The sequence below is a fragment of the Ctenocephalides felis genome, unplaced genomic scaffold (genome assembly GCF_003426905.1).
Source record: "Ctenocephalides felis isolate EL2017-DRISC unplaced genomic scaffold, ASM342690v1 CF-g0.4_SCAFFOLD_03572, whole genome shotgun sequence".
In the NCBI taxonomy this organism is placed as follows: domain Eukaryota; kingdom Metazoa; phylum Arthropoda; class Insecta; order Siphonaptera; family Pulicidae; genus Ctenocephalides; species Ctenocephalides felis.
The window spans coordinates 13,080,181-13,106,290 of NW_020539726.1; the positions used below are offsets into that span (position 1 = coordinate 13,080,181).

Genomic DNA, 26,110 nt, shown 5'->3' on the forward strand with positions numbered 1-26,110 from the left:
TTTATTATATATATATGTGTTGTTCTCAAATTCAGCTATAATGTTTATAATATAATGTTTTTTTTATCAAATTCATATTTTATTTCCTTTGGACCATTATATACATGTATTGCAGTTGATTGAAAATTGTTATCTAAATAAGCGTATAATTATGATTTTATTGTGAATATGTTCTATTGTGTTATCTGTAAATTTTGTACATATAAATATAAGGTAACATTAAAATAATTTAGTAGCGCATACGAACAGGTAATATTAAGATGAAGAAACTGCCAATATTAATCGCCTTGATCGGATGCGTTCTTTCTGAAGAAATAGAGGATCGCATTGTCGGCGGAACGGCAGTCGATATAAGAGGTTTTCCTTGGCAGGTATCAATTCAAACCGAAAATCGTCATTTTTGTGGTGGTTCTATTATCGAGAAAAGCTGGATATTAACTGCCGCACATTGTGTACACCGGTAAGTATTAAAATAATCTAATTAATTTAAAGTATAATGCAAATACTGCAAACAAAAAGGATGCCAAGCTTTACCACTCATTGTTTGTTTTAGGTATGAAGATGTCGAACTAGACGACTTCCTTAAAATTCGTTATGGAACTAACAACTGGCAATTCGGCAGCGTTAATATAGTAGAAAAAGTATTTGTTCATCCAGATTACAACCGAACGACTCTAGACTGTGACGCGGCCCTTCTTAAGCTGAAAACCCCAATTACCTTCTCAAATAGCGTTCACAAAATAACTTTGGCCAAAGAAGGTCAAGATCCTGCACCTTATTCACCTGCGATTGTTACCGGCTGGGGCGTTACATCGGTAGGTATATAATTTCGGTTAATAAACTTAAACTTAAAACTATATTTTTATTTTGGCGACGATCAAAAATAACATCAAAACGGTTTTCATCACCGTAAGACTATATTTACTACTATACTTTTAAATAGAAAAAAAAAAATAACTGAGACAATTAATATATAATGAAAAATACATCAAGAGCTGTAACTCTGAAGTTACTAAAGTAAATAGCAAAATACCTCAATCCGTGAAAAAAAAGCGAGAACTATTTTATATAAAATAATATCGTTCAAACATAAGCCGTCGTTCAGAAAAAAGGCCGTAGCAGTAGGTATCTATTAAGATTGCATCTATTAATGAAAGACTCATTGTCATGTATTTATAACCTGATTACATTAATTATTGGATTAGTTTACATTAACAATGCAATATATTTTGAATATAGGTGAACATTTTTATTCTTATAATATATGAAATAATTCAACTAACAGGAAGATGCTGCTAGTGTTTCACAGCTTTTACAAGGAGCTGTAGTTCCAATCGTAAACAGGCATGAATGCAAAAATGCAGACCCTGAATTTTTCTCTGATGTAAATCAAAAGTAAGTATATATAAATCTATTAAAAAAGTATTGTGTAAATCTATTAATATTTTACGGAATACTAGTTTTTCTTATCAAAGTTCAATATTTTTCACTTCCCGTTGAATAAGTTATTGTAATCGTCTAAAAATCGAAAATAAATATTTTTGCATTATTTCACGTTTTGAAGGTTTCTGAACATTTTGGCATACCTCAAAAAAAAAATAGATGTGTGTGTATGTATGTATAGATACAATTATTCGTCCACGTTTTCGGGCGCACGGATCAACCGGTTTAATTAGTTAAAAAACATTCGATTTATATTGATGTCTCCCTATCAATATAAATCGAATCGAAATGCTTACTACTTTTTGTCAAAAGCAGGTCCAGTCGATTCGGAGACACAGAGTGCAGGTAAAAAAAATCGAATTTTTGAGAGAACGAACATCCGATTAGAACGATCAAAAATCAATTCGTAATCGCAGGGAAAAGTTGTGATTAGTTTTTGGCAAAGGCAGGTCAAGCCGTTTTGGAGATACTGAGCTAAATGTGCAAAAAATGGCAGTTTTTAAGAGAACTAAGCATCCGATTTGAATGATTAAAAACACTTTTTGCTTTTGGTAAAAGAATTTTTTTTCACTTTTTTTAATTTCCAAAAAAAATTTTTTTTTTGAATATCAAAAATAATTCAGATTTTAATTTTAATTCTAGCCAAAGTTCTAAAGCAAATAAATAATTTTAACTTTGCAATTCAGTTTATATAGTTCTTGTAAATATTAGACAATGTCTTTCATTTTAAATTCGATCATGAAGGTTACAGTAATTATAAGAATCTGTTTGAAAACATTTAATATTCTTTGAATATTTCATTATGGCACGGTAAGTTCCAGCAGTTTGCCTTACGGCATGATGCCATACACCACTAGTTTTAATTTATTATTAGTATTTTAAGTTTTTGTTTTTATTCTGGTTTGATTGACTGAATGATGATACATCAAGTGTTGAAACGTAAAGGACGTTTTTCCTTTAACCTTTTTTTGAATTCGACGAATGGCTGCAAATTATTAACTTTCCGAGAGAGAAGTTTATGTTTTCATGATAAAACCCGATTCATAAATTTAATTATTTTGTTTTCTGGACGTTTCAATCGATTCTCAATCGAATGAGACCAAATTTGGGAAAAGTATGTATGTGTACAGTGTGTGCGTGAGTGTGTATGTGTGAACAATTTTTTTTTGCCGTAAATCGACGTTTTCTCAGAAACGTCTGAACAGTTTATCAATTTTGGGCGACGATCAGCTAAGTCATTTCTTTGTAAATAACAGAAAAGTGAAACATTTTTCGTCCACGTTTTAGCCCGCAATTCTAAATCGATTTAGAAAATTCAAAAACCATTCGAAAGATATTGGTTGGGAATGGACTTGATTAGTTTTTGGTAAAGATCGGCTTGACCGTTTTCCTATAATGAGGTGTTAAAAATTTTTTTTAGACGATTTCTATTAATTAATCTACCGTCAAAAAAGTTAACTATAAATATATATATATATATATATATATATATATATATATATATATATATATCGCTTGATATTATATGTAGATATATACATAAATGCATATATAATAATAATAATAATGATTAGTGCTGCCCTAGAATAGGTTTGTGAGTTAAGTTAAACTCCAACTCGATTCAGGGAAGAAGATTTCTCACTGCCATTTCACATCGCAGTGCCCAAAATGGGCTATTTTGAGTAGGACATATATATATATATATATATATATATATATATATATTTATATATTTCTTATAACTAAGAGATATTTGAAATATGATTTTCTACCATATCTTATCGCTTGGAAAATGACTTTAGATAATTTATATGATTAATTATTTTAGTATGATCTGTGCTGGATATATTGATGGAGGTATTGATAATTTATATGATTAATTATTTTAGTATGATCTGTGCTGGATATATTGATGGAGGTATTGATGCCTGTCAAGGTGATAGTGGTGGTCCAATGATCAACATGAATAATAAACTAATAGGAATTGTTTCATGGGGATATGGATGTGCAAGGGAAAATGCTCCTGGGGTATATGCCAGAGTTTCAGCATCATCAATCAGAAAATTTATAAAAAACGTGGCTGGCGTATAAAATAATGATTATTCTGCCTTTCTGAATTTCTAAAGGGTTCTAATTATACAAAATTTACATTGGCACCTTATTTTTTGAGATAATATTGAATAAATCTTTTTGTATAAACTTTATTACAATGTAATTTGTTGTGCTCAAATTCTTGACCATTTTTTATGTTTCAAGGACCTCTTTACAATTTTATGCATTTCATATATTCTATTTCTAAGTCACTTCCTAAAGCACTTTTAAATGTAGTTGTAGTACATACTAATGTTGACTACACTACATATTAATGTTGACTTAGAATATCATAAGTATATTATTCTAACTTTGAATATTTTTTATAATAAAACCACTTTTCACAGGGCTACCTTATCATAATTCAAAGTTTCATCATAATAGTCAAATTATTTTTCAGCAAATAATTACATCACATCGGATAAACATAATTTTTATCGAAAATGTGGATAATGTTTTTTTTGATAATAATCTGATTTTTAGATAATAATTGGTATCTATAAATATAAACTGACTATATTATCAGAACATAATACAGCAGCTACCTCACATAACAATTATGACTTTAAATAATATCAATAGCATATTATTCTAACCTTGAATATTTTTCTATAATAAAGCCACTATTCACGGGGCTACCATGATAATTATCATCATAATTGCAATGATGATAATTATCATCATAATTCAAAGTTTCATCAAAATCGTTAAATTATTTTTCAGCATTTAATTACATCACATCGGATAAACATAATTTTTGTCGAAAATGTGGATGTATTTTTTGATAATAATCTGTTAAATTTTATTAATATTGTTATCTATAAAAATATAAACTGACTATATTATCAAAACATAATACAGCAACTACCTCACATAACAATTATGACTTTAAATTATACTGTGATTCGAATTTACAAATATTTTAAATTTGTTCATCTTTAATAATTTGATAATTATTAAATATAATTCTAAAACTATCTTTCAAATATGATACACTAAGATTATATAATCACAACACATATATAATAGTATATTCACAACAAAATAGCTATTTAAATTAATACAAAAGTTAAATAATATATAATTTGTTGCAATTTTAACAAATCTCAAATTATAAATACATATAATGTTTTTATGAAATGAAATGTATCAGCTATAATGTTTTGTCTCAAAATACGTATTCCATTTTCGTTGCATGATCATATTTGGTTGATTGAAATCTTTATTATTTAAATAGGTATACAATTATATTTGTTGGTTATATTATGTAAATTAGAATGTTTTATCATTGTGTACGTATTTTTATAATCGAAATAAAATCGAAAAAAAATCGAAAATAATTTTTTTTATATATCTTTATGTTTCAAGACCCTCTGATCATTTTGGCATACTTTATAAAAAATTGATATATATGTGTGTGCGTAAATGTGCGGCGCGCGCGTTTTTGTGTGTATGCGGATACAAATTTTCGTCCACGATTTCGGGAACACGGATTAACCGATTTGAGTAATTCCTTATCGATCGCTTTGAGAGAACGAAATATTCGATTTGAATAATTAAAAAAAACGTTTTACTTATATTGACTAAAAGAAAAACTGTTCATATTTCTGGAAAGGCAGGTTCAGCGATTATGGAATCTCAAGAAAAAAAGTGAAAATAAACGTCATTTGGCGGTCAAAAATGATTATTAGACATTTGCACATCATTTTATCAGATATTTTATAGAGATTTTAATAATGCGTACACATTTGTGTCAATTGTTTTAGGTTCCGTACCAAGATTTTTAATTTTGAACTTTATTTATATGGTTCAAACAAATGTTCTTGACATTTTCGACAAGAATAACCGATTTGTATTATTGAAAAAATGTCCGATTCGTACTCAATCGCGAAGCGTTTTTGAAAAAGGCGTATCTTGCCGTTCCGGAGGTATGGAGCGCAAAGAGTGTAAAAATAGTCATTCGGTTTTTGAGAGAACGAATCATCCGATTAGATTAATTCAAAAATCTTTTTGCTTGTGCAGGCGGGGTGCAAAAAATGGTTTTACAAGAAAGTTCGCAGTTTTAAAAATTTTCAAAAAAAAAATCAAAGTTTTCAAAAAAAATCCAAGCTTCAAAAAGCTCAAATTTTCGAAATTTTTCATCATTTTCAAAAAAATCCAAATTTCGAAATATAACAAATTTAAAAAAAAACTTTTCTTACAACAATTTGAGAAGATTCAAAAATTTCCAAATTCTCAAAAATATTAAAAAAATCGATTTTTTTTTTAAGAATTCCAAAAAAAAAACTCAAACTTTTAAGAAATTCCAGAATTTAAAAAAAATCAAATTTAAAAAAAATTGAAGAAATTTCTTGTAAACATACACATATGTGTTGTTTGCAGAATACGCTCGTCGGGCAATAAGTATAGTTATAAATTTACAGTAGGTATTTATATTAATAATCTAATTGAAATTATTTAAAACAATTATTGATTATTTTCATTCCTCAATTTTTAATTTCGATACGAGAAGTTCCAGCAATTTGCCTTAAGGCACGATGCCAAGCACCACTAGTTAAGTTTTGGCAAATATACAGACATTTGAAAAAGTTTCAATAGAAATATATATAAAAAAAATTAAAATATGATTAATTAAAATATTTACGATGTATTCTTTATGTTGATCTTGTTATTGTTAAACCTAGGTTAAGGCAGTAAAAATTGCGCTTATAAATTATCTTTTTTATGATGTTCTTAATGAGAATACAAATCGCTTTGCATTGTATTTAAAAACAAAATACTTGTTTAATTTATACATAATTTTTACTCATATAAATATTTTTTTCTATTTTACGTATGTTTACAACAAATGAGTGCAAAATTAAAATATTTAGCTATAAATATATTTTAATTTTAAAATATTGTTACATACCGATTTCAAAATTATGTGCATATAAATATTCTTTGGAGTATATAAATAATAGAACATTTTAAAAACTTAGTGCAGATAGTTCAGGAAGAAAAATGAGGAAGTTAATATTATTACTTGCAATTCTGGTATTCGTTTCTTCGAGACGTGTGGCGCGAAGACGTAAGTTTAAAAATATTTTTACATATGAAATTTTTGCGAAAAACTATTATTATCATGGAAAATTGTTGAAAATTCCCATATTGTGAAGAAATGCCACAAGTTTTATTATTACTTTTATTTTATTATTATTACTATTGCTATTTTTTTAACAGCTATTAGTATTCGCAAGCTTAAATCATAAATTTTGAAATTTGAATTATTCTTAATTTTGAAAAACGTGAAAAAAATTCATTAAGTTGAAAAAACTATTTTTTTAGCATATTCTTAAGTAAATTTTAAAATTTGTGAGAAAACGATTTTTGAGTCAATAACATGGATATTTTATCGTTATATTAAAATTATGAGGATATTCAAAATTAATTGAGTCTAACATAAATCTTTTTAAATTTTTATATATGGAAAACGTTAGTGTTAATTTTAGGTTGTCATGGACGTTAATTATATTAGTACTAAGCCATAAATCGAATGGAATATAAATTTAACTTCCAAAATGAAAAAATTGGTCACATTTAACAGAAAATAAACGAAATAACCTATTTCGTTAGTGTCGTTTTTCGTTTTCATAAAATTTCGAATACATTTCTTATAGAACACAAAAATATTAACTAATTAAATAATTTTGTATTTGTATATATTTGTGCATTTATATTTGAATGTTGAAATTTTGAATAATTCGATAATTAGATATATCAATATTAATATAATTTAACATTTTCGCAGAAGAAAAGTTAAATGTAAAAAATATCGAAGGTCGTATTGTTGGTGGAGTACCAGCCGACATAAGAATTTTTTCATGGCAAACATCAGTTCAATGGAGAAAACAGCATTTTTGTGGTGGCTCTATTATTAATCAGAACTTTGTATTAACTTCTGCAAATTGTGTATACGGGTAAGTCTCATGATATATATTAATGGGTAGAAAACAACAACAGTTAGGAATTGTTTAATAATAATATTTGAAAGTAGTGGGAAAAAGGTGTATGACCAGCCAATACCTTAATTATTACGACGTCACATCAGGAGATGAACGGCAATGTTTAATAATCCATAAAAAAGTATTTTCATTCGTTGTTAGTTTTGTTTGGCTGTGAGCACTGTTCTTTATTTTACGAGACCTTAATATATGTTATTTAATTGTTTTATAAGATTTTTTGTTATTTATGAGTAAGAACCAACAGTTTTTTTATATAACCTCTATAAAAGCTTGCATATGACTGGGGTAAGAAAGACAAAGAAAGATAATGTAAACAATAAAAATATTAAACTAGTGGGACGCATGGCATCGTGCCTTAAGGCAAATTGTTGGAACTTCCCGTACCAAAAATTATTTTTTTTAAAAAGATTAACATTTTTGAACAAAATTTACTCTGAAAAAATTAGATTTTTGAGAAACTATAAATTTTTGGTTGGTTGGTAAAAAATTTGGTAAAAACTCACTGTTTTATGAAAAAAAAAGATTTTTTGAAGAAAAATTTATTTTGAAATATTTTGGAAATTCTGAACTATTTTTCAAAGCAATTGTACTGCTTTAACTGCACAGAGACGAAATATCGAAGCGCGTAAGCGCCGCATCGCCGTCTAACGAATAAACACTGGTACGGAACCCATAGAAATGTAAACAAAATTTATACTTATTGTTAAAATCTCTATAAAATATCTGATAATTAATTGTGCATATGTCTAATGATCATTTTTGACCGTCAAATGGCATTTCTTTTTACTTTTTAACTAGATCTCCGAAACCACTAGACCTACCTTCACGAAAATTTGATCAGTTCTTTATCTTGTTAATACAAATCGGACGCCCCGTTCTCTTAAAAACTGAGTTACCGTTTTTGGCACTTCTTGCCCCATATCTTCGGAACGGCTAGACCTGCCTTTGCCAAAAACTAATCAACACGTCTCCTTATCAATACGAATCGAATGTTTTTTGAATTATTCAAATCATTTCATCCGTGTTCCCGAAATCGTCGACAAAAATTTGTATCCGAACACACACACATACGCGCACATAACACACACACACATACATCCATTTTTTTAAAGGTATGCCAAAATGTTCAGAAGATTTTCAAACGTAAAGATATATAAAAAGCTCCATTTTCGATTTTTTTGCCATTACTATAACGGGGTTAATAAAAATACCAAATTAATAAACCAATATATTTCAACTCATAAATTTATAAAAATACCAAATTAATATATACAGTTTTCTTTGTACAAAAATGTACAAAGTTTATATTGATAAAATCATTGATTGAAACTTTAGCTATTACTTTCTAAAATTCCTTTAAAACTAAAATTAAGACATGGCCCGCTAATGGGGTAAAACGGGACAGATGACAAATTTTAGAAAATTAATGAAAAACACATTTAGTATAATTAGGAAGTAACTGGGAATTTTACAGAACATAGTTCGATAGTTTTTTGTTTGATACGTGTTATATACTGTATGTAGTTCATATGGTTTTAGACAGTATAATTACTCGAATTGGACCTTCTTGCCCCGCCCTACCTAATATTATTGGTGGTTTCTGGATATCATATATATATATATATATATATATATATATATATATATATTGCAACATTATGTGAAAAAATAATCAATCTGCAAACATTTTGCAAGAGGCAAATAAAAATAGAAATCATCTTAGAAATAATTTGTCTAAATAATGTAAGCATGGTTTTATGATTAAGATAACTGAAAAATGTGTTATGATTGATCTTAAATCAAGATACTTTCATGATATTGAATTGCATTTAATTTTGTGGATTTTTTAAAAATATTGTGCATTTGTACATTTTTGGCATTCTTTTTGCGTTGTATTCTTGAAAGATTTTCACCTCTTGAAGATTTGTTCAAATTTTTTTGGAAACTTGATCCCTTTAAATAAAAAAAAAATAAATGTGAAAATGTTTGAAAAATTGGAAATATAAAAGGAGACCTATATTTGTACTAAATCCATGAGGTAGTAATCCATAAAAGATTTACTAAAAAAATATTTGAACTGTAGTTTTTTTATTTAAATAAAATTATGCAACCAATAATATTATTATTTTGAACAGTTTCAAAGACGTTGCACTTGGAAATGATCTAACAACATCTTCGGGTCACAACAACTGGAAATTGGGTCGTCAGGATATTGTAGCAAAAATTATTATCCATCCTGGTTTCAATATAGACACTCTTGATAATGATGCTGCTTTACTCCAAATGAGATCGCCTATCGTAATGACCGATTCAATACGACCGATAACTTTAACTGAAATAGGCCAGGAACCTGTTGCTTATTCCCCTGCTATCATAACTGGATGGGGCGATGTAAAGGTAATGAAACCGAAGAAACAAATAACAATTTCAGAATTTGGAAACATTACTACATTAGCAGTTCATGCACAGATACAAAAAATATTAATTAGTTTGCTAATCCTTCATAACGATACGATTATTTGATTAAATTCACAAAAATCGAAAATGTGTGTAAGAGGTTTTCACAAACTTGCGATGGAGTTAGGTCTTTTACATAAGTTTGAGGATATTTGCGCAAACAGATTTGCACAAATAATCTTATTTTGTAGAGCGCCTATAAGGATATAACCTAGACAATTTTCTCATTGTTAGAATGTAACCATAAATGTGCTATAAATAACTAGTGTTACAGAATTACAATGTAAGAATTCAGAAGCAAAACTAAATATATCCTGAAAAAATCAGCATACTTCAAAATATTCTGTTGAATAAGTTATTTCTTTAAAGACAATTTTAATAATCTTTCAAAAAGAATTGAAAATATCCCGATGTTTCAACAGCTTTAACAGCGTAAGCAAATCTGCTATTGGTATAAAAACTGATGTTCAATTTAAATTCACTATCAATATAATTAATTGTAGTTAATTGTAAGTTAACCGCAAAAAAATCCGATTAATCAAGAAAGCATGAAAATATTAAAAACGTTAGTATATTGCGTTTGGAAGACATGGTTTAATCCAACAAACATACAATTTAATCATTTTAGCAATATTATTGATAATTTCAAAACAACTAGCACGTTAAAAATTGTTTATTCACTTTTCAGGAAAATGCAAATAATGGTTCACTATACCTGAGAGGGGCTATAGTGCCAGTAATAGGAAGAAACTTTTGCAGAGGTTTAAATTCAGGACTATATACCTCAGTTAATGACAAGTAAGTCATGTTAGTCCAAAATAAATGAATGGAACTAATTGTGCATAGCATCGTGCCTTAAGGAAAATTGCTGGAACTTTCCATATCAAAAATTAATTTTTTTAAAAAAGATTTAATTTTCTTTTAGAAGTTTTAAAAATTTTTGAATGAAAATTTATCTATTGAAATTGAAAATTCTGAACTTTATTACAAAGCAATCGCTATACGGTAGCTGTGTAGAAACGAAATATCAAAGCGAGTGAGCGCCGCGTCGCGGTCTAACGGATAACATTAGTACGGAACTCATAAAAAAGTATACAAAATTTGTTCTTAATAATAACCGAATAGACCTAATAAGTGAGTTAATTTTTACCTCAAGTTAGAGTCTATATTACAACTGCTATAGTAAACGTAAACGAAAAATTTGCTTAAAAAATAATGACTTTTTGTTTTGTGCTATAATAAAATTCTAACAATATATTATATTGAAATTTTATTAATTCATATAACGAACATCACATTTCGCACACATACATACTTTTTGCAAAATTGATCTCAATCGATTCAGAATGGCTAAAAATGTCGAGAAACTAGCTGTAAGTGGAATTCTGCCTTAAGGCAATTAGGGCATCTAAGGCATATTGCTGGAACTTCCCGTACCGCAATTCAAAATTAGAGTAATTAAAAATAATCAATAATAATAATCAATAAAAGTTGATCAATAATTTGAAACTTTTAATAGAATTTCGAACCATATTAAATCATTCTATCTTAAATCATTTATTTTGAAATATTTTGCAAATTCTGAACTTTTTTTCAAAGCAATCGTACTGCTTTAACTGCATAAAGACGAGCGCGTAAGCGCCTCGTCGCCGTCTAAAGCGTATACATTGGTACGGAATCCATAGGAAGGTAAATAAAATTTATACTTATTGTTAAAATCTCTACAAAATATCTGATAATTTGATGTGCATATGTCTAATAATCATTTTTGACCGCCAAATGGCTCATTTTTTTAATTTTTCCTTCATATCTCCAAAGTCGTTGGACCTGCCTTTCCAAAAATTTGAACAGTTTTTTATTTCATCAATACAAATAAAATGTTTTTTGAATTATTCAAATCGGACGCTCCGTTCTCTTAAAAACTGAGTTACCATTTTCGGCATTTTTTGCCCCGTATCTTCGGAACGGCTAGGCTTGCCTTTGCCAAAAACTGATCAGCACGTCTCCTTATCAATACAAATCGAATGTTTTTTGAATTATTCAAATCGGTTGATTCGTGTTCCCGAAATCGTCGACGAAAATTTGTATCCGCACATACATACACACACGCACATACATACATACACACACACACACATACATCCATTTTTTCTAAGGTATGCCAAAATGTTCAGAAACCTTTGAAACGTAAAGATATATAAAAATTTTCATTTTCGATTTTTTTGCGATTACTATAACTTGCCCTACGGGAAGTTAACAAAATTAGCAAGTTGGATTTTCTGATGAAATCTTGAACTTCTTCGGAAAGTTAAAAATATTAATTTCATGCACGAATGTTTATTCAAGAATTTAACTACCAAGTTTTTGGTTCTTGTAATATTTTGGAAGTCTATACAAAATCTTACTTAATTAACATTGTTATTTATAATATTTTAGTATGTTCTGCGCCGGTTATATAGATGGCGGAGTTGACACATGTACTGGAGACAGTGGTGGACCAATAATTGATATGGAAGCCAACCAAATAGGAATAACTTCGTGGGGTATAGGATGTGGTAGAGAGCACGCCCCTGGAATTTACACCAGAATTGGTGCTTCCAGCATCAGGAATTTTATAAACGTACAGACTGGAGTATAAAAACAGTACATAAATGCCATTAGAAATGAAAATTTTATTGTATGTTGAATTTAAATGATTGATTTATATAAATACCCGATACAGTAGCATTATTACAGATATGAAATAAAATTTATCCTTGATCTGTAATGTGATTTTTTGTATCAAATATATTTTATAAATATATTTTTATTACAATGCTATCATAACTCTCTTAAACTTTTTTTTAACTTACCGTGAAAATTAAATATTTTGCATTTCTCGAATCATCTATTATAATATAAATTTTTCTAGCGATTATAAATTTTGTTATACCACGTTACATTAACAAATGTAGTTAGTATTTTCTCAGTTTTGTATGCATTTTTGAATCGTTGGGTGTGTAAATAAGGATTTAATGGCATATATAATAATTTATTATAATTTTAAAATATTTTTTTTCAATAATTAACTACCCATAATGTGCCAAAAATCAAAATTGAAAATTTGTGAATATCTTCACGTTTCAGAGGTTTTCGAACATTTTGGTATACTTCAGAAAAAATGGATGTGTGTGTGTGTTTTTTGTGTCCATATTTTTAATTGAATTAAATAGATATGATTCTAACCAATTATCGAAAGTAAAAACTTATCCAGTTTGAATATTTTATTGTTTTTGGTCAATTTTTCTATATTGATTCATCTATTTGGATTTTTGATCCAATTAGTTCATAAAGTGAATTATAGAATGAGTTCGTGGTCCACCAAGATTCTGCCGAACTCTATTAAAATGGTACACATTTTATGGATAAGGCCAAAGGACCAGATATAATTAGTTAATGGTTATATCAGACAGATTAAAATACGATAAATAGTTTAAAATTTTATCATGTATAAAAAGTATAAGAGTATATTTCTATGATTTCAGTCGACAAGGGTTGAGTCTCTATTGTAATAATATATATATTAACTAGTGGTGTATGGCCTTAAGGCAAATTGCTGGAACTTCCCGTACAGTAATGAAATGATCGAGGAATATTAAATGTTTTCATATAGAGTTGTGTATAACATTGTCTAATATTTATAAGAATTGTATAAACTGAATTATTGAAAAAGTTGAAATTATTTGTTTAAAGTATATTAGAACAGATTTAAAATTAAAATCTGAATTATTTTCGATAAACAAATAAAAAAAAATCTTGAAAAAACTTTTTTTTTTCAAAAATAAATTAGAAACAAAAATTGTTTTCTTCCAAAAGCAGAAAGTTCTTTGAATAATTTAAATCGGACGTTTAGTTCTCTCAAAAACTGCCATTTTTTGCACATTTAGCTCTGTATCTTCGAAATGGCAGGACTTGTCTTTGCTAAAAACTAATCACCTTCTACCAATCATTACAAATTGAATGTTTTTGAATCATTCAAATCGGATACTCCGCCCTCTCAAAACTCGATTTGTATTTTCTGCACTCTTTGCTCCGTATCTCCGTAACGTCTGAACATGTTTTTTGAATCATTCATATCGGTTGATTCGTGCGCCCAAAAATGTGGACGAAAAATGCGGACATGCAAAACACAGACACATCTATTTTTTCTGAGGTTCAGAAACCTTCGAAACGTTTATTAATATTTCATTTAAATTGCATTTAGCTTTAATATTTTTCTTTGGGACGCTGATACACAAGTTTCAATAGCAACATAAAACTCAAAATTGCATGAAATTTTTAAATAGTAGAATGGTACGACTCTAAGCCTTTTATATAAATGTTAAACCCATTTCAAACACTCATATATACTTGTAATTAAGATATTTGAATGACACCAATTATATGCCATCAATCTTTTGCAAAATAGTTGAGATAATAAACATTTCATTATTTTGTTAAGTGCGCTCCACGTTTAACCAATTTTTAAAATGATAGCAAAATTACTATTATTTTCAGGCAAAAATGCTGGGCGTATGAAGACATGCAATATTTTAATTTATGCAAAAATTTATAACACTAATCAAAATTTTCCTATATAAGTAAAATTTTGAATTTGAAAAACTATCGGTGTAAAATAAAAAAAAGTTCAAAATGAAATTCGCGTTATTATTCCTCTTGACAGTGAGCTTAGGAGCAGCCAGGCGCCATAGTCGTGCACGTAAGTCAACTTGTAATAAATATTATACAAAATGTTTATTTCACTAGTTAAAGGCAGGAAATATGCAGATGCTAAAATTACTACTAAACCATTTCTCAAATTTTACTGGGAAATAGTTTGTTTTTAGTGAAACAGCACAATGAAAAATTCTTAGATTGATTTGTTTTTGAGTTTTTTTTTCAAGTTTTTTTTTCATTTTTTTGCCATTTGACCCCCCTTTTTGACTTAAAATTCGTGTTCAGTGGTGAAAACTACATTGTTTAACATACCCCGCATACCTTTTTTATCTTTGTGTTATCCATAATTTAGTATATTCATAGAATTTATTTTCAATTAGCTATTCTCGATATTTTTTCTTTAAAAATTTTGAAAATTACGAAATTTTTTGTGAAAACATTTTTGCACATCGTCTAAACAAGCAGAAGCTAGGTATTTTGAATTAATCTAATCGGACGATCCGTTCTCTCAATGAGTGCATGACCATTTTTACACCTTTTGCGCTCCATTCATTCGAAACGGCTACTACCTTCGAAACATGCCTTTTGCAAAAATGTCTCGCGATCGAATACGAACGTTCACGATAGTTTACGAATTCGATTCATTTATGCGCCCGAAATCGTGGACAAACTAGTTGGTATTGGTATTTTGCCTTGAGGCAAGTTACATGAACTTCCTCATATGTGATATGTGTAAATAATCGACTTAATCAATAAAAAATAAATTAATTCATGAGTGATTAAAAGTATTCCGAGTGGATTTATTACACATAATTGAAAACGAACGAAAACGTTAATCGGAGTATTTTCTAAAAGCAAATGTTCAAAAATCAATAATTTTTTGATTTCCGAACCAGTTTCCGTAGGACTTTAATGATTTATTACGTTTATTAAGACGAAGTACTCTATCGTTATACCAGATGCATCGTCTAATTTTAATTTTAACAAGCGTCAAAAAAAAAACTTATTTTCTCAAACTTTGACAAATTTTTAAAATTAAACTACTCGTCGTAAGGTCATAATAATTTAGTAAGTTCTATAAGACCATGGTATATATCGCCAAAAAAAAGTTCCATAAAAATCGGCTTAATTTTTTTTTAACAGTTAATTACAAGAAAACGGCTTGGTAGATTTTCACCGAAAACTAATCAGTATCATTCCCAACTAATATCTTTCGAACAGTTTTTGATTTTTTAAAATCGAATCGGTAGTATGAGCTTAAATATGGACGAAAAGTTTAACACTTTTTTCCAAATTTCAAAGAAGCTCGGCCAATCATCGCACAAAACTGACAAGCGATAGTCCTCATTGAGACACACACATTAAATTTCTGAAATCGGTTCAGGCGTTTTTGAGCAATCGTCGATGAAATGTCTAATTATGACAAATGCCAAAAAAACAATACTAATTTTTGAAAACTTTGACGAATTTTTAAAGTTAAGCGAGTTGTCATAGGCCCGTTATATTTTAGTATGATCTAGAAGACTATGGTATCTACCGTCAAAAAAATAATAATAAAAATTGTCGAAAAAATTTTTTTTGACACTTTATTACAAGAAAACGGCCCGGGCGATCTCTACCAAAAACTCATCAGCAAGATTCCCAACCAATATCTTTGGAACGGTTTTCAAATTTTCAAAATCGATTCAGAACTGCGGGCTAAAACATGGATGACAATTTTTACACTTTTCTGTTATTTACTAAGAAACGACTTGGCTGATCGTCATGCAAAATTGATAAACGCTAGCCCTCATCGCGATACATGAATTTTTGAAATCGGTCCAGCCGGTTTTGAGAAAACGTCGATTTACGGCAAAAAATCTGTTCACACACACGCACACGCACACATACATACTTTTTCCAAATTCGGTCTCATTCGATTCAGAATGGGTTGAAACGTCGAGAAAACATAAAATTAGCGAATCGAATTTTTTTAAAAACAAACTTCTCCTTCGGGAAGTTAAAAATTACACACACACATCCATTTTTTCTAAGGTATGCCAAAATGCTCAGAAACCTTTGAAACGTAAAGCTATGCAGAAATTTTCGTTTTTGATTTTTTTGCGATTACTATAACATACCTTATAGGAAGTTAAAAATCTTGATACGGAACCTAAAAAAATTTACACAAAATGTGTACACACGATTACAATCTCGATAAAATACCTGATATTATAATGTTCATATGTCTAATGATCATTTTCGATCGCCAACTGACTTTTTTTAACTTTTTTTATTGAGAGTCCATAACCGCGTTTCAAAAATTTAAACAGTTCTTTTTTGAAATATTCAAATCGGACGCTTCGTTCTCAAAAATTAAATTACGTTTTTTGGCCTTTTTCGCCCAATATCTTTGAAACGGCTAGACATGCCTTTGCCAAAAACTAATCAGCACGTCTCCTTATCAATACGAATCGAATGTTTTTTGAATTATTCAAATCGTTTGATCCGTGTTTTCAAAATCGCCAATTCCATTTTTTCTAAGGTATGCCAAAATGTTCAGAAACCTTTGAAACGTAAAGATATATAAAAAAATTTATTTTCGATTTTTTCGCGATTACTATTACTTACCCTACGGGAAGTTAATATTTAATTGACTTAAAGGACTGGCATTGAACAATGATCGCATTGTCGGCGGCCAAACAACAAGTATTGAGAATCAACCTTGGATTGTTTCGATGCGAAGCAATGGTCATCATATATGTGGTGGATCAATAATCAGCGAAGATTGGATCGTTACTGCTGCACATTGTATTAAGAGGTAAAATGGCACTTCCAAAAAATATATATAAAGAAATAAATGTCCATGTAGTAATCCTTTCCCTATAAGCGATACCCATGCATGACTACTGGTGTGTACGAGTGTCTCATTAGACGACATCCACATTACCAGGGTTAAAAGCGTTCATACAACTTAAATATAAATTTCAATTATTCTAAGTGTACATTATATTTCAATTTAAAATTTAACGCTAACAATTATTTATTATATTTAGAGAATGGCTCAATAACACATCACCAGTGAGTGTAAAGATTGGTACTAGCCATAGGATACTTTATGGTAGAGTGATAGACATAAAAGAAATTATAATGCATCCAGACTATACGTCTGTATCAGGAAGTGGATACGATGTAGCACTATTGAAACCGTCTACAAAAATTGTTTTTAACTCAAAATCTATCAAACCTGTAAAGCTAATTGATGAAGGAATCGAAACGGCTAATGGTTCAATAGCAACCGTGGCAGGTTGGGGTAAAGTAGTGGTAAGTTAATTTTTCATATTTCAGAAAACAATTATATATTTTCAAAGAAACTAGCCTAAACGTGTGTCTAACAATTTAATAATTTAAGAGTCATTTTGAATGCATATTCGACCAGCGGCAAATGAAAACAGTGTTCTTCACTTAGTATTACAAATCAAATTTAAAAACAAATTACCATCAAAAATAGTATATAATGTACAAGTTTATTCTACTACAAATAACTTCAATAATATTTTCCATCTCATTTTATTATCTCTTTCCCGTCTAGCTTTTTTCTGTGCATCGATGAGCTTTTGCACTTTATGGAACATCAATGGCTTAAGTAAAAGCTCATTTTTCAATACGTGTCACCTTTTTTCTCGCAATATGTTCAGTATTGTAATTATTTTTTTTTGATAAAAATAATCAAATTTCCAATTTCTGATTTTCACGAATGTAAAAATCAGAAGGTTATCGAGATACTTCTTTTTACTAGGATTATTTTAAAAATAATATCTTATTGGATTCGTATATTTTTTTTATAATGGTAGATTATTTATCAATGTTTTTTGGCAGGAATTGAGTCTTAAGAATAAAACAAAATCATATAATGTGGAAATATGTTGATCAAAATTAACAATATAATTATTACAGGATGGTTTTCCGTACATACCTAATTATTTATTGGCTGTAAATGTACCGATTATTGATAGCGATACATGCAAGTCGATGAATATTGAATATCAAAAATATTTGAAACCAAAGTAAGTAGATATGCATCGATATAAAATTATTGAACAACTATTACTTATTTGAAATTTACACTAATGAGAGATGGTTAACCCAACTTTTTATTAGATATATTTACATTACATATTTTTTTTTTAGATATTTTTGAAATTAGTCATATAATCAATTTCATCAAAACATCATCTGATGAATGATTCAGTTTTTAATCCAAATATATGGCAATGTACTGTACGAATTCACTAAAGTTAACACAATAACATAATTAACATATATTAAATTCATTTTGGTGAACTGTAGTATTCAAAGCCTTTGTAATTTTTGTTGGATATCATTTTGTTGGAAACTGGTTTTTGGCATTGACTGATAATTTTTTAAATATTTCATTTGTTAGTATGATATGTGCCGGATATGCAAAAGGTGGTAAAGATTCTTGCCAAGGAGACAGTGGTGGACCACTAGTGAATAGTGACGATGTCCTGATAGGAATAGTGTCCTGGGGCATTGGATGTGCCAAACAAAATTATCCAGGAATTTATACGAATGTAGCTGAACATAGTGTAAGAAACTTCATTAAAGAGCACACTGGAGTGTAGTTTTTATAATGTCTCTAATTATATTTACTATTTTTTATAAATAAAATTGACAAGCAGATATTTGTTCTTCTTTATAGACATTATTTCAGTTAATAATATTTTTCAGACCAATAACAATAACGTATCAAGTAAATAACACATATTTTATATTGCTAAAGATGTGAATCAAAACAATATTCCAATCAAAAGCTCGAGACTTTGCATGTTGACAAACTAGAGGCAAAAATAAGTTTTCATTATAGCCAGTTTGAATTTGCAACTGATGTATTTTGTAGTAGCAAAATATTTTGAAAGCATTTTGATTTTTTTTAAAAATATTTTGTTTATGAAAATTCTACTCATAAATTGTGTACTAATATATTTTAAAGGAAACGTGGAAATTTTAAAGTGGCTAAGATCGGCAATACGAACTATTAATGACGATGAAGTGAAATCATACACACGTTTTTTAACCCTTTCCACTCGCTAATTCTGAGATTTATATGAATTTTGCCGCCGGCATCAGCGGCATCCGAGTGGATAAGGTTAAATGTGTATGGAAATATTGTGGCATTATATTGTATTTTAAAAACCAGTAATCACTATTGTCAAACTAATTATAATACTAAATTTAAATAGTTTTTATTATCAAAGGGCGCTATTATATTTCAATATAAAAAATATAATATCAAACGACTAGGAAATAGAAATATGTTTTATTAACCACTTAATAAAAAAAAGTATAGTTTACCTCTGCATACTATATTTTTATTTTGTCCGTAAAATCTTCAGTTAAAATTTATTAATAAAAATTAAAATAACATTAAACATATATCTATAATCACTTCTAATAAAATATATATTAACGATAAAATTGCAAAAACCAATTACTCATAAATATGTATTTGTATTACGCAAGTATCGATGTTTTTTTTGAATAAGTTATTTGCAAAAAGCAAAGCTTATCTTAATTATGAAAAATATTCCCAGGACATATATTTCAATAAACGTTGAACTATTCGACTGACAGTTCATAATGAGAAGTAACAAAACAGAATTAGTTTTCTTCATTATTTTTGTTATATTTTGCCTATGTGTTTTACAAATTAGTACTGGAAGAAAGAGTAAGTAAATAATATAAATAAATAAAAAATTAATAAATAAATCTATATATATATATATATATATATATATATAAAGAGCAAGAGAGGGAAAAAAGAGAGAAAGAAGACAGGGTACGGTTGTGCCACTTTTTTTGATTAGCAATAATTTTTTTATTTACTAGTTATCTGGGAGAAAAGTAAATTAAATGCAATTTGAACACATAGGAGATACTGAAATACTATCTTTAAATATGATGCATTACTTATAAGGTCGAAGTAAAACTTATTTGCTAATGTACGAGATGGCATTTAAGTGAAAATAAATGCATCATATAACAATTTATATTATATTATTATTTAGTATTATTTTATTATTCAGAAATTTTATTCATATTATTTATTAATTTTATTTTTATTATTAATTGCTTATATTTTATATCAAATCATATTACGGATATATTTTCATGTAAATTTTATTCTTTGCACTTTTATTTATTTAAATTTATGTTACTATTTATCAATATTACTTGATATTAATAATTTAACAGTTGTAATACTTATTGAAATTAAAAAAAATAATAATAACAATTTTGAATAATGTTATTAGTAGTATGGTAACACTCGTGATGCACATATTTATTAGTGTCAACCAATATACACATTTATATAATGATAAATTATAATTTATATATTTATAATAGCATTAAAAATATGTACAATATTTAAAAACAATAATGTAATTAAAGTCATACTTTAAATATGACATGATCGGTTTGTCATTGTAATTAGCATTTAGAAATGAACCTTTATCAGAGAAATGAAGTAATTGCTGATTAATAACTTCTATAATAATCGCTCACACAGTGGATTATGTTAAACAACGCCTACACAAATATTGTTTTTGCAACTTCACTCATCATGTAATTGTGTTTGAAGAACTTCATGTAATTAAAACAACATAATTACTGGCCGCTTGTATTTTTTTTTTACTTTTTTGCGATATAATCTCATTCTTTGAACAACTGTAATATCTGTCTTGCCTAAAAAAATTTTCCATTTTAATAACTTCAAAGATTTACAGAAGTTACGAATAATATAGAAATAATTTCTAAGGAACAGTGTAAATATTAAGAAACAGGGTAAATTATTCTTCTGATTCAGACATTTTTATTAAATCAACATTTGTACTACGATGTAACTTTAAAATGTTTATTTATCTATGCCGATTTCCGTGTTGATATCGGTACGCATACAACGTTGACGCCGATACGCATGCAACAACAGATCTCTATTCACATACGCGACTAATCACAATCGACCCGTATAGAAATGATATCATCGAGAGCGAACGACCAATCATTGGCACTCGCCGTAACGCACGTCCGTTGCATTTGTACGGATTTACACCCTAGTCGCGCCTAAAGAAGTTTTACTTCAAAAAGTGGGTCGCTAGTTTTACTTCAAAAGCTAGTGTCACAACGGTCTATGCCCGAAGGAATCTCAAAGACATTTTGTTGAACCATGAGTTAATTTTTTTTTATTTAAAAGTGGGGTCGACTTTTTAACTCGTGTGGCAAGTTCTATCAAAAGTTGGCGCATTCAATCGGGATTAGAGAGAATATTTGAACTAAATATGAGCGAAATATGTTATATGTTATAGTGTTAGTTTTTTAATTTTTTACCCTAAATTTTTCAATAATTCTCTTTAAAAAGTACTAATATTTGTTTTAAAATATTAAATATAAACCAGTTAAAATTTAATTTTGTTTTTAGATATTAGAAAAAAAGTAAGACACATTAACGATGCACGTATTGTTGGAGGTGAATTAGTTGATATCGCTGATTACGGATGGCAGGTTTCCATTCAACGAAATAATCAACATTTTTGCGGTGGTTCAATTATCAACGAAAAATGGATTCTATGTGCTGCTCACTGTTTCGTAAAGTATTCAAACATATCAATTCAATGTTGTCGACTAGCTAGCAAGAAAGAATTGATTTTTCTCTATTTTTTTTTATAAAAAAGTTTATTTTTGTGAATATTATTATTTGCAAACTCTCTATTATACAAAATTAAATCGCAAACTCATTTCATAATATCTCTAATTGTCGATTTAAATGTTTTCGTATGAGCCTAAATTTTATTACGTATAATTATACAGTAATAAAGAAGTCAATTTTAAAGCTTATTAACGTAAAAATATTCACCATACGAATTAATTTTTATTTTATATATATGGAAATTTATGCTAACTCATTTGTTGTTATCATTTCAAAGTAAATATTAATATAAAGGATGTAGTGGAAATATAACTGATAACTAGGCCGATTTTACCATGAAATAGACTAATGTTATGGCAATGCTGTGTAACGAAATAGTTTTCATACAAAATGGTACTAAATACTATCAAAATATCATATGATATTATTCCATACCAGAAAGATGTAGTTATGATAATATCGTTTTTTAACTAGGTTAGGTACTCTATCAAAAACCCTGACTGCCCAGCAACCACATGGCTTTTGACAATATTTATTATCATTTTGTATGAATACTGCTATAACATAGGTCTAATGTACAGCAGATTCGGTCAAAATATTTCATTAAAAATTTTGATATTTTATTAGAACTATTAATTTACAGAACATTAAAATATGTTTTAATAATAGTATTTCTAGTATTATTTTATTAGTATTTCTACAAGGTTTCTTGGAAATTACTTTTGTTCAGTAATTATTTATTGATATAATATTTTTAAAATTCATTATAATTCATAGTGCAAAGAATCCAGAACATTACTCGATTCGAGCTGGAAGCAACAAAAGCACTGAAGGCGGCGTAGTACATAAAATTAAGGAATTTTTCATTCATCCAAAATATAATGCGATAGAGTTTGATTTTGATGCATCATTACTGCAACTGAAAGATCCATTAGTACTAAATGGAAACACAATTCAAGCAGCAAAACTGATAGAAAAGGGCCTCGATATTGCAGCAGGAACCATTGGCACTACTACAGGATGGGGTCAGGAAACGGTAATGCTTTTGAACCATAACTCGATATGGCTTGATTGACAAAATAATAAATAAAGATAAAAAAATGTAGAATCTCAATTAGTTAGGTCAATCGAAAGTGTGCCTTCTAACAACCTCGGTATCATATACACTTAATTTTTTTTTTACTTTCCATCGAACTATGAATCGTCCCATTTCCTTTTGAATGATTTCTTTTTAAATGTAACTTTAGTAGATATCAAGTTTTATCATACCACATACATAGAATGGAAAGGTCTTGCTATTTTACAAAATTAATAAATATATAAACTATTTATGGATGAATGATTGTATATAATGTTAATTTTAAACAACTCATGAATTTACTTAGAAGATATTAAACACTAGATATTAAATGGTTAAACACATTTTAGGAGTGAACAATGCAATATGTACACGTCTCAAGAATGGTTTTAATTTTAACTACGATAGTAATAAATTTTGTTCTATTCTGAATAATTAACCTTTACTGCTAAATAATAAATAATTATCTAGATGTTAATTTTATGTAGGATGGTGGAAAAACAAGTACCTTATTATATGGAGTGGATACACCAGTATAAACTAAATCGCAATGTGAAAGAGCAGTATTGTATCAATATAACATAACCGAGAAGTAAGCACATTTTATCTTAAAAGATCACTATTTGTTTTTATTAATATCTAACTAGCCACTTATATTGAAATTAACCTTCAAGATATTTTTTTTTATTATGCATTCATAAATTTTGAACAACTGAATTAATACTAGGCTTATGAAAGGAAACTCTTAATCATATGAAATAATTAATTCTGCATAATTAATTTTAGCATGATTTGTACAAAACTTGGTGATCTAGGACCGTGCAGAGGCGATAGTGGTGGTCCAATTGTAGATAAAAATAAAACACTATTTGGAATTGTATCATGGGGTGGCAATTGTAAAGAAACTACATTTCCAAAGGTTTACGCCAAGATTTCGTCACCAGATATATTTAATTTCATCCAAGATCATGTAGATACATAATTTGTTGAAGGAGTAATAAACTCGTATGAGATGTTGGAATACTAATAATTTGTATTTTTATGTTATATATATATATATATATATATATATATATATATACTAGATGACCCGACAGAGATTGTCCAGCACCCACGTCCACAATTTGAGTTCAATTTTTCCTAATATCCTATCCTTTAGTTTTTAATATTCTTTTTAACGTCCTTCCATTTAATAAAATTTATCTGCCAAATATATATTGTATTTTATATTATTTTATTTACTGGCACATCTCAGCTGGTTTTCGGCAATAATATTGTAGATAATACATTTTACTTATTCATAATCATGGATATGAATATTATATACTAACATTGTCTAGTCTCGCTTAAACTAAATTTAAATTTCAAGTGAATCGACATTTTTGGCAAATTACAGTTCTCATGTATCAAAATTTGTCTTCAATGTCAAACAATGATATGTTGTTTTTGCATTTTACTATATTTACACATACATCCTAAAAAATTCCCTTAACAAACTTCAAAAAGATTTATCAAAATCCAAATAATCGTTTAGGAGGAGAATGTTTATAAACATCTTTACAAAAGAATTTTATATATAAGATATGGAAAGAAAAACATATCCCACATTCATCGCAAATCTAGAAAGACTACTAATTAAAACAAAATGTATATAATTATATATTAGGTGGTCTTAAATAATTAAAATATATGCATAATTTTGGTGCATTAAGCCTGATATTTTTATATGCGTGCCTCAAATACATATTCTTGGCCTTAAAATAGCCGTTTTAGCTACTTTTTCTCAAAAATCTAATTTAATGTTTTTTTAACCACCCAAATTGATTAATTTGTTCTTCGCAAATATTTTGATTTTCGATAAGATCATGAACCATGTTACTGAGCAAGCTTTATTAAGTACGAAGATATTTATAAAAAACAAATTATCACGGAGGTAATGCACTATAGTAAATACAATTGTAAATATTATTAGTTCCTTGGAAGTTATAATACGAACATCGAACTTACTAGTTTTTTTGTAAGCTAAATTTTAAACTATTATTCTAAATCATATAAATCTAAATTTTTATTCTTAAGTCGATTATTTACAGATATGAGAAAGATCATTAGACTTTAAATTAACGATGCACGTATTGTTGGAGGTAAAGTTGATATCGCTGATTACATATGGCAGGCTTCAATTCAACGAAACAATCAGCATTTTTGCGGTGGTTCAATTATCGACATAAAATGGATTCATTGTGCTGCTCACTGTTTCGTAAAGTGTTTGTTAATTTAGCTTTATGTTACAGAACTAGCAAGACATTTAATCTTTTTTTAAGTTACTCATTCTGGATATTATACAGATTACTTAATTTCTAAATTTACAAAATCCAATCGCCAACTATTTTCAGTATATAACGGTAAAAGCTCTAATTAATTATTGTTGAATGTTTTTGCGTAAAAATATTTTACATATAATTTGCAGTAACAAAGAAGTCAACTTTGAAGCTAATAGTCCAGTCAATTGGTGCAAAAAAAGGCTGTTGCCGGTACAGTACTCCGGGAATTCTGAAAAATGGTAATCTTATAGACTTCGAGGTGCTCTTTACGAAAATCAACTTTGCCACCTCAAATTTGAACGGAAAGTTGCCG

At 28.3% G+C, this 26,110-nt stretch overlaps 3 protein-coding genes across 3 annotated transcripts in view; all 3 read left to right on the plus strand.

Moving 5' to 3' along the window:
• The first annotated feature begins 260 nt into the window (after positions 1-260).
• On the plus strand, positions 261-3,534 carry LOC113388081 (trypsin-1-like). The gene is made up of 4 exons (XM_026625489.1): positions 261-460; positions 554-815; positions 1,286-1,395; positions 3,333-3,534. Exons 1-4 carry the CDS (start codon positions 261-263, stop codon positions 3,532-3,534), a joined length of 774 nt encoding a protein of 257 aa, XP_026481274.1.
• A 6,037-nt stretch (positions 3,535-9,571) lies between these two features.
• On the plus strand, positions 9,572-12,633 carry LOC113388082 (trypsin-like). Its single transcript, XM_026625490.1, has 4 exons — positions 9,572-9,576; positions 9,674-9,935; positions 10,684-10,793; positions 12,432-12,633. The coding sequence occupies exons 1-4, from the start codon at positions 9,572-9,574 to the stop codon at positions 12,631-12,633; spliced, it is 579 nt and encodes a 192-aa protein (XP_026481275.1).
• A 2,033-nt stretch (positions 12,634-14,666) lies between these two features.
• The window catches only part of LOC113388083 (ovochymase-2-like), a 17,065-nt gene continuing 5,621 nt past the window's right edge, over positions 14,667-26,110 (plus strand). The window contains exons 1-6 of the mRNA XM_026625491.1: positions 14,667-14,733; positions 17,334-17,490; positions 17,726-17,993; positions 18,627-18,736; positions 19,114-19,311; positions 23,176-23,434. Of these exons, the coding sequence (XP_026481276.1) occupies positions 14,667-14,733; positions 17,334-17,490; positions 17,726-17,993; positions 18,627-18,736; positions 19,114-19,311; positions 23,176-23,434 (1,059 nt within the window). The remainder of the gene's footprint in view (positions 14,734-17,333; positions 17,491-17,725; positions 17,994-18,626; positions 18,737-19,113; positions 19,312-23,175; positions 23,435-26,110) is intronic.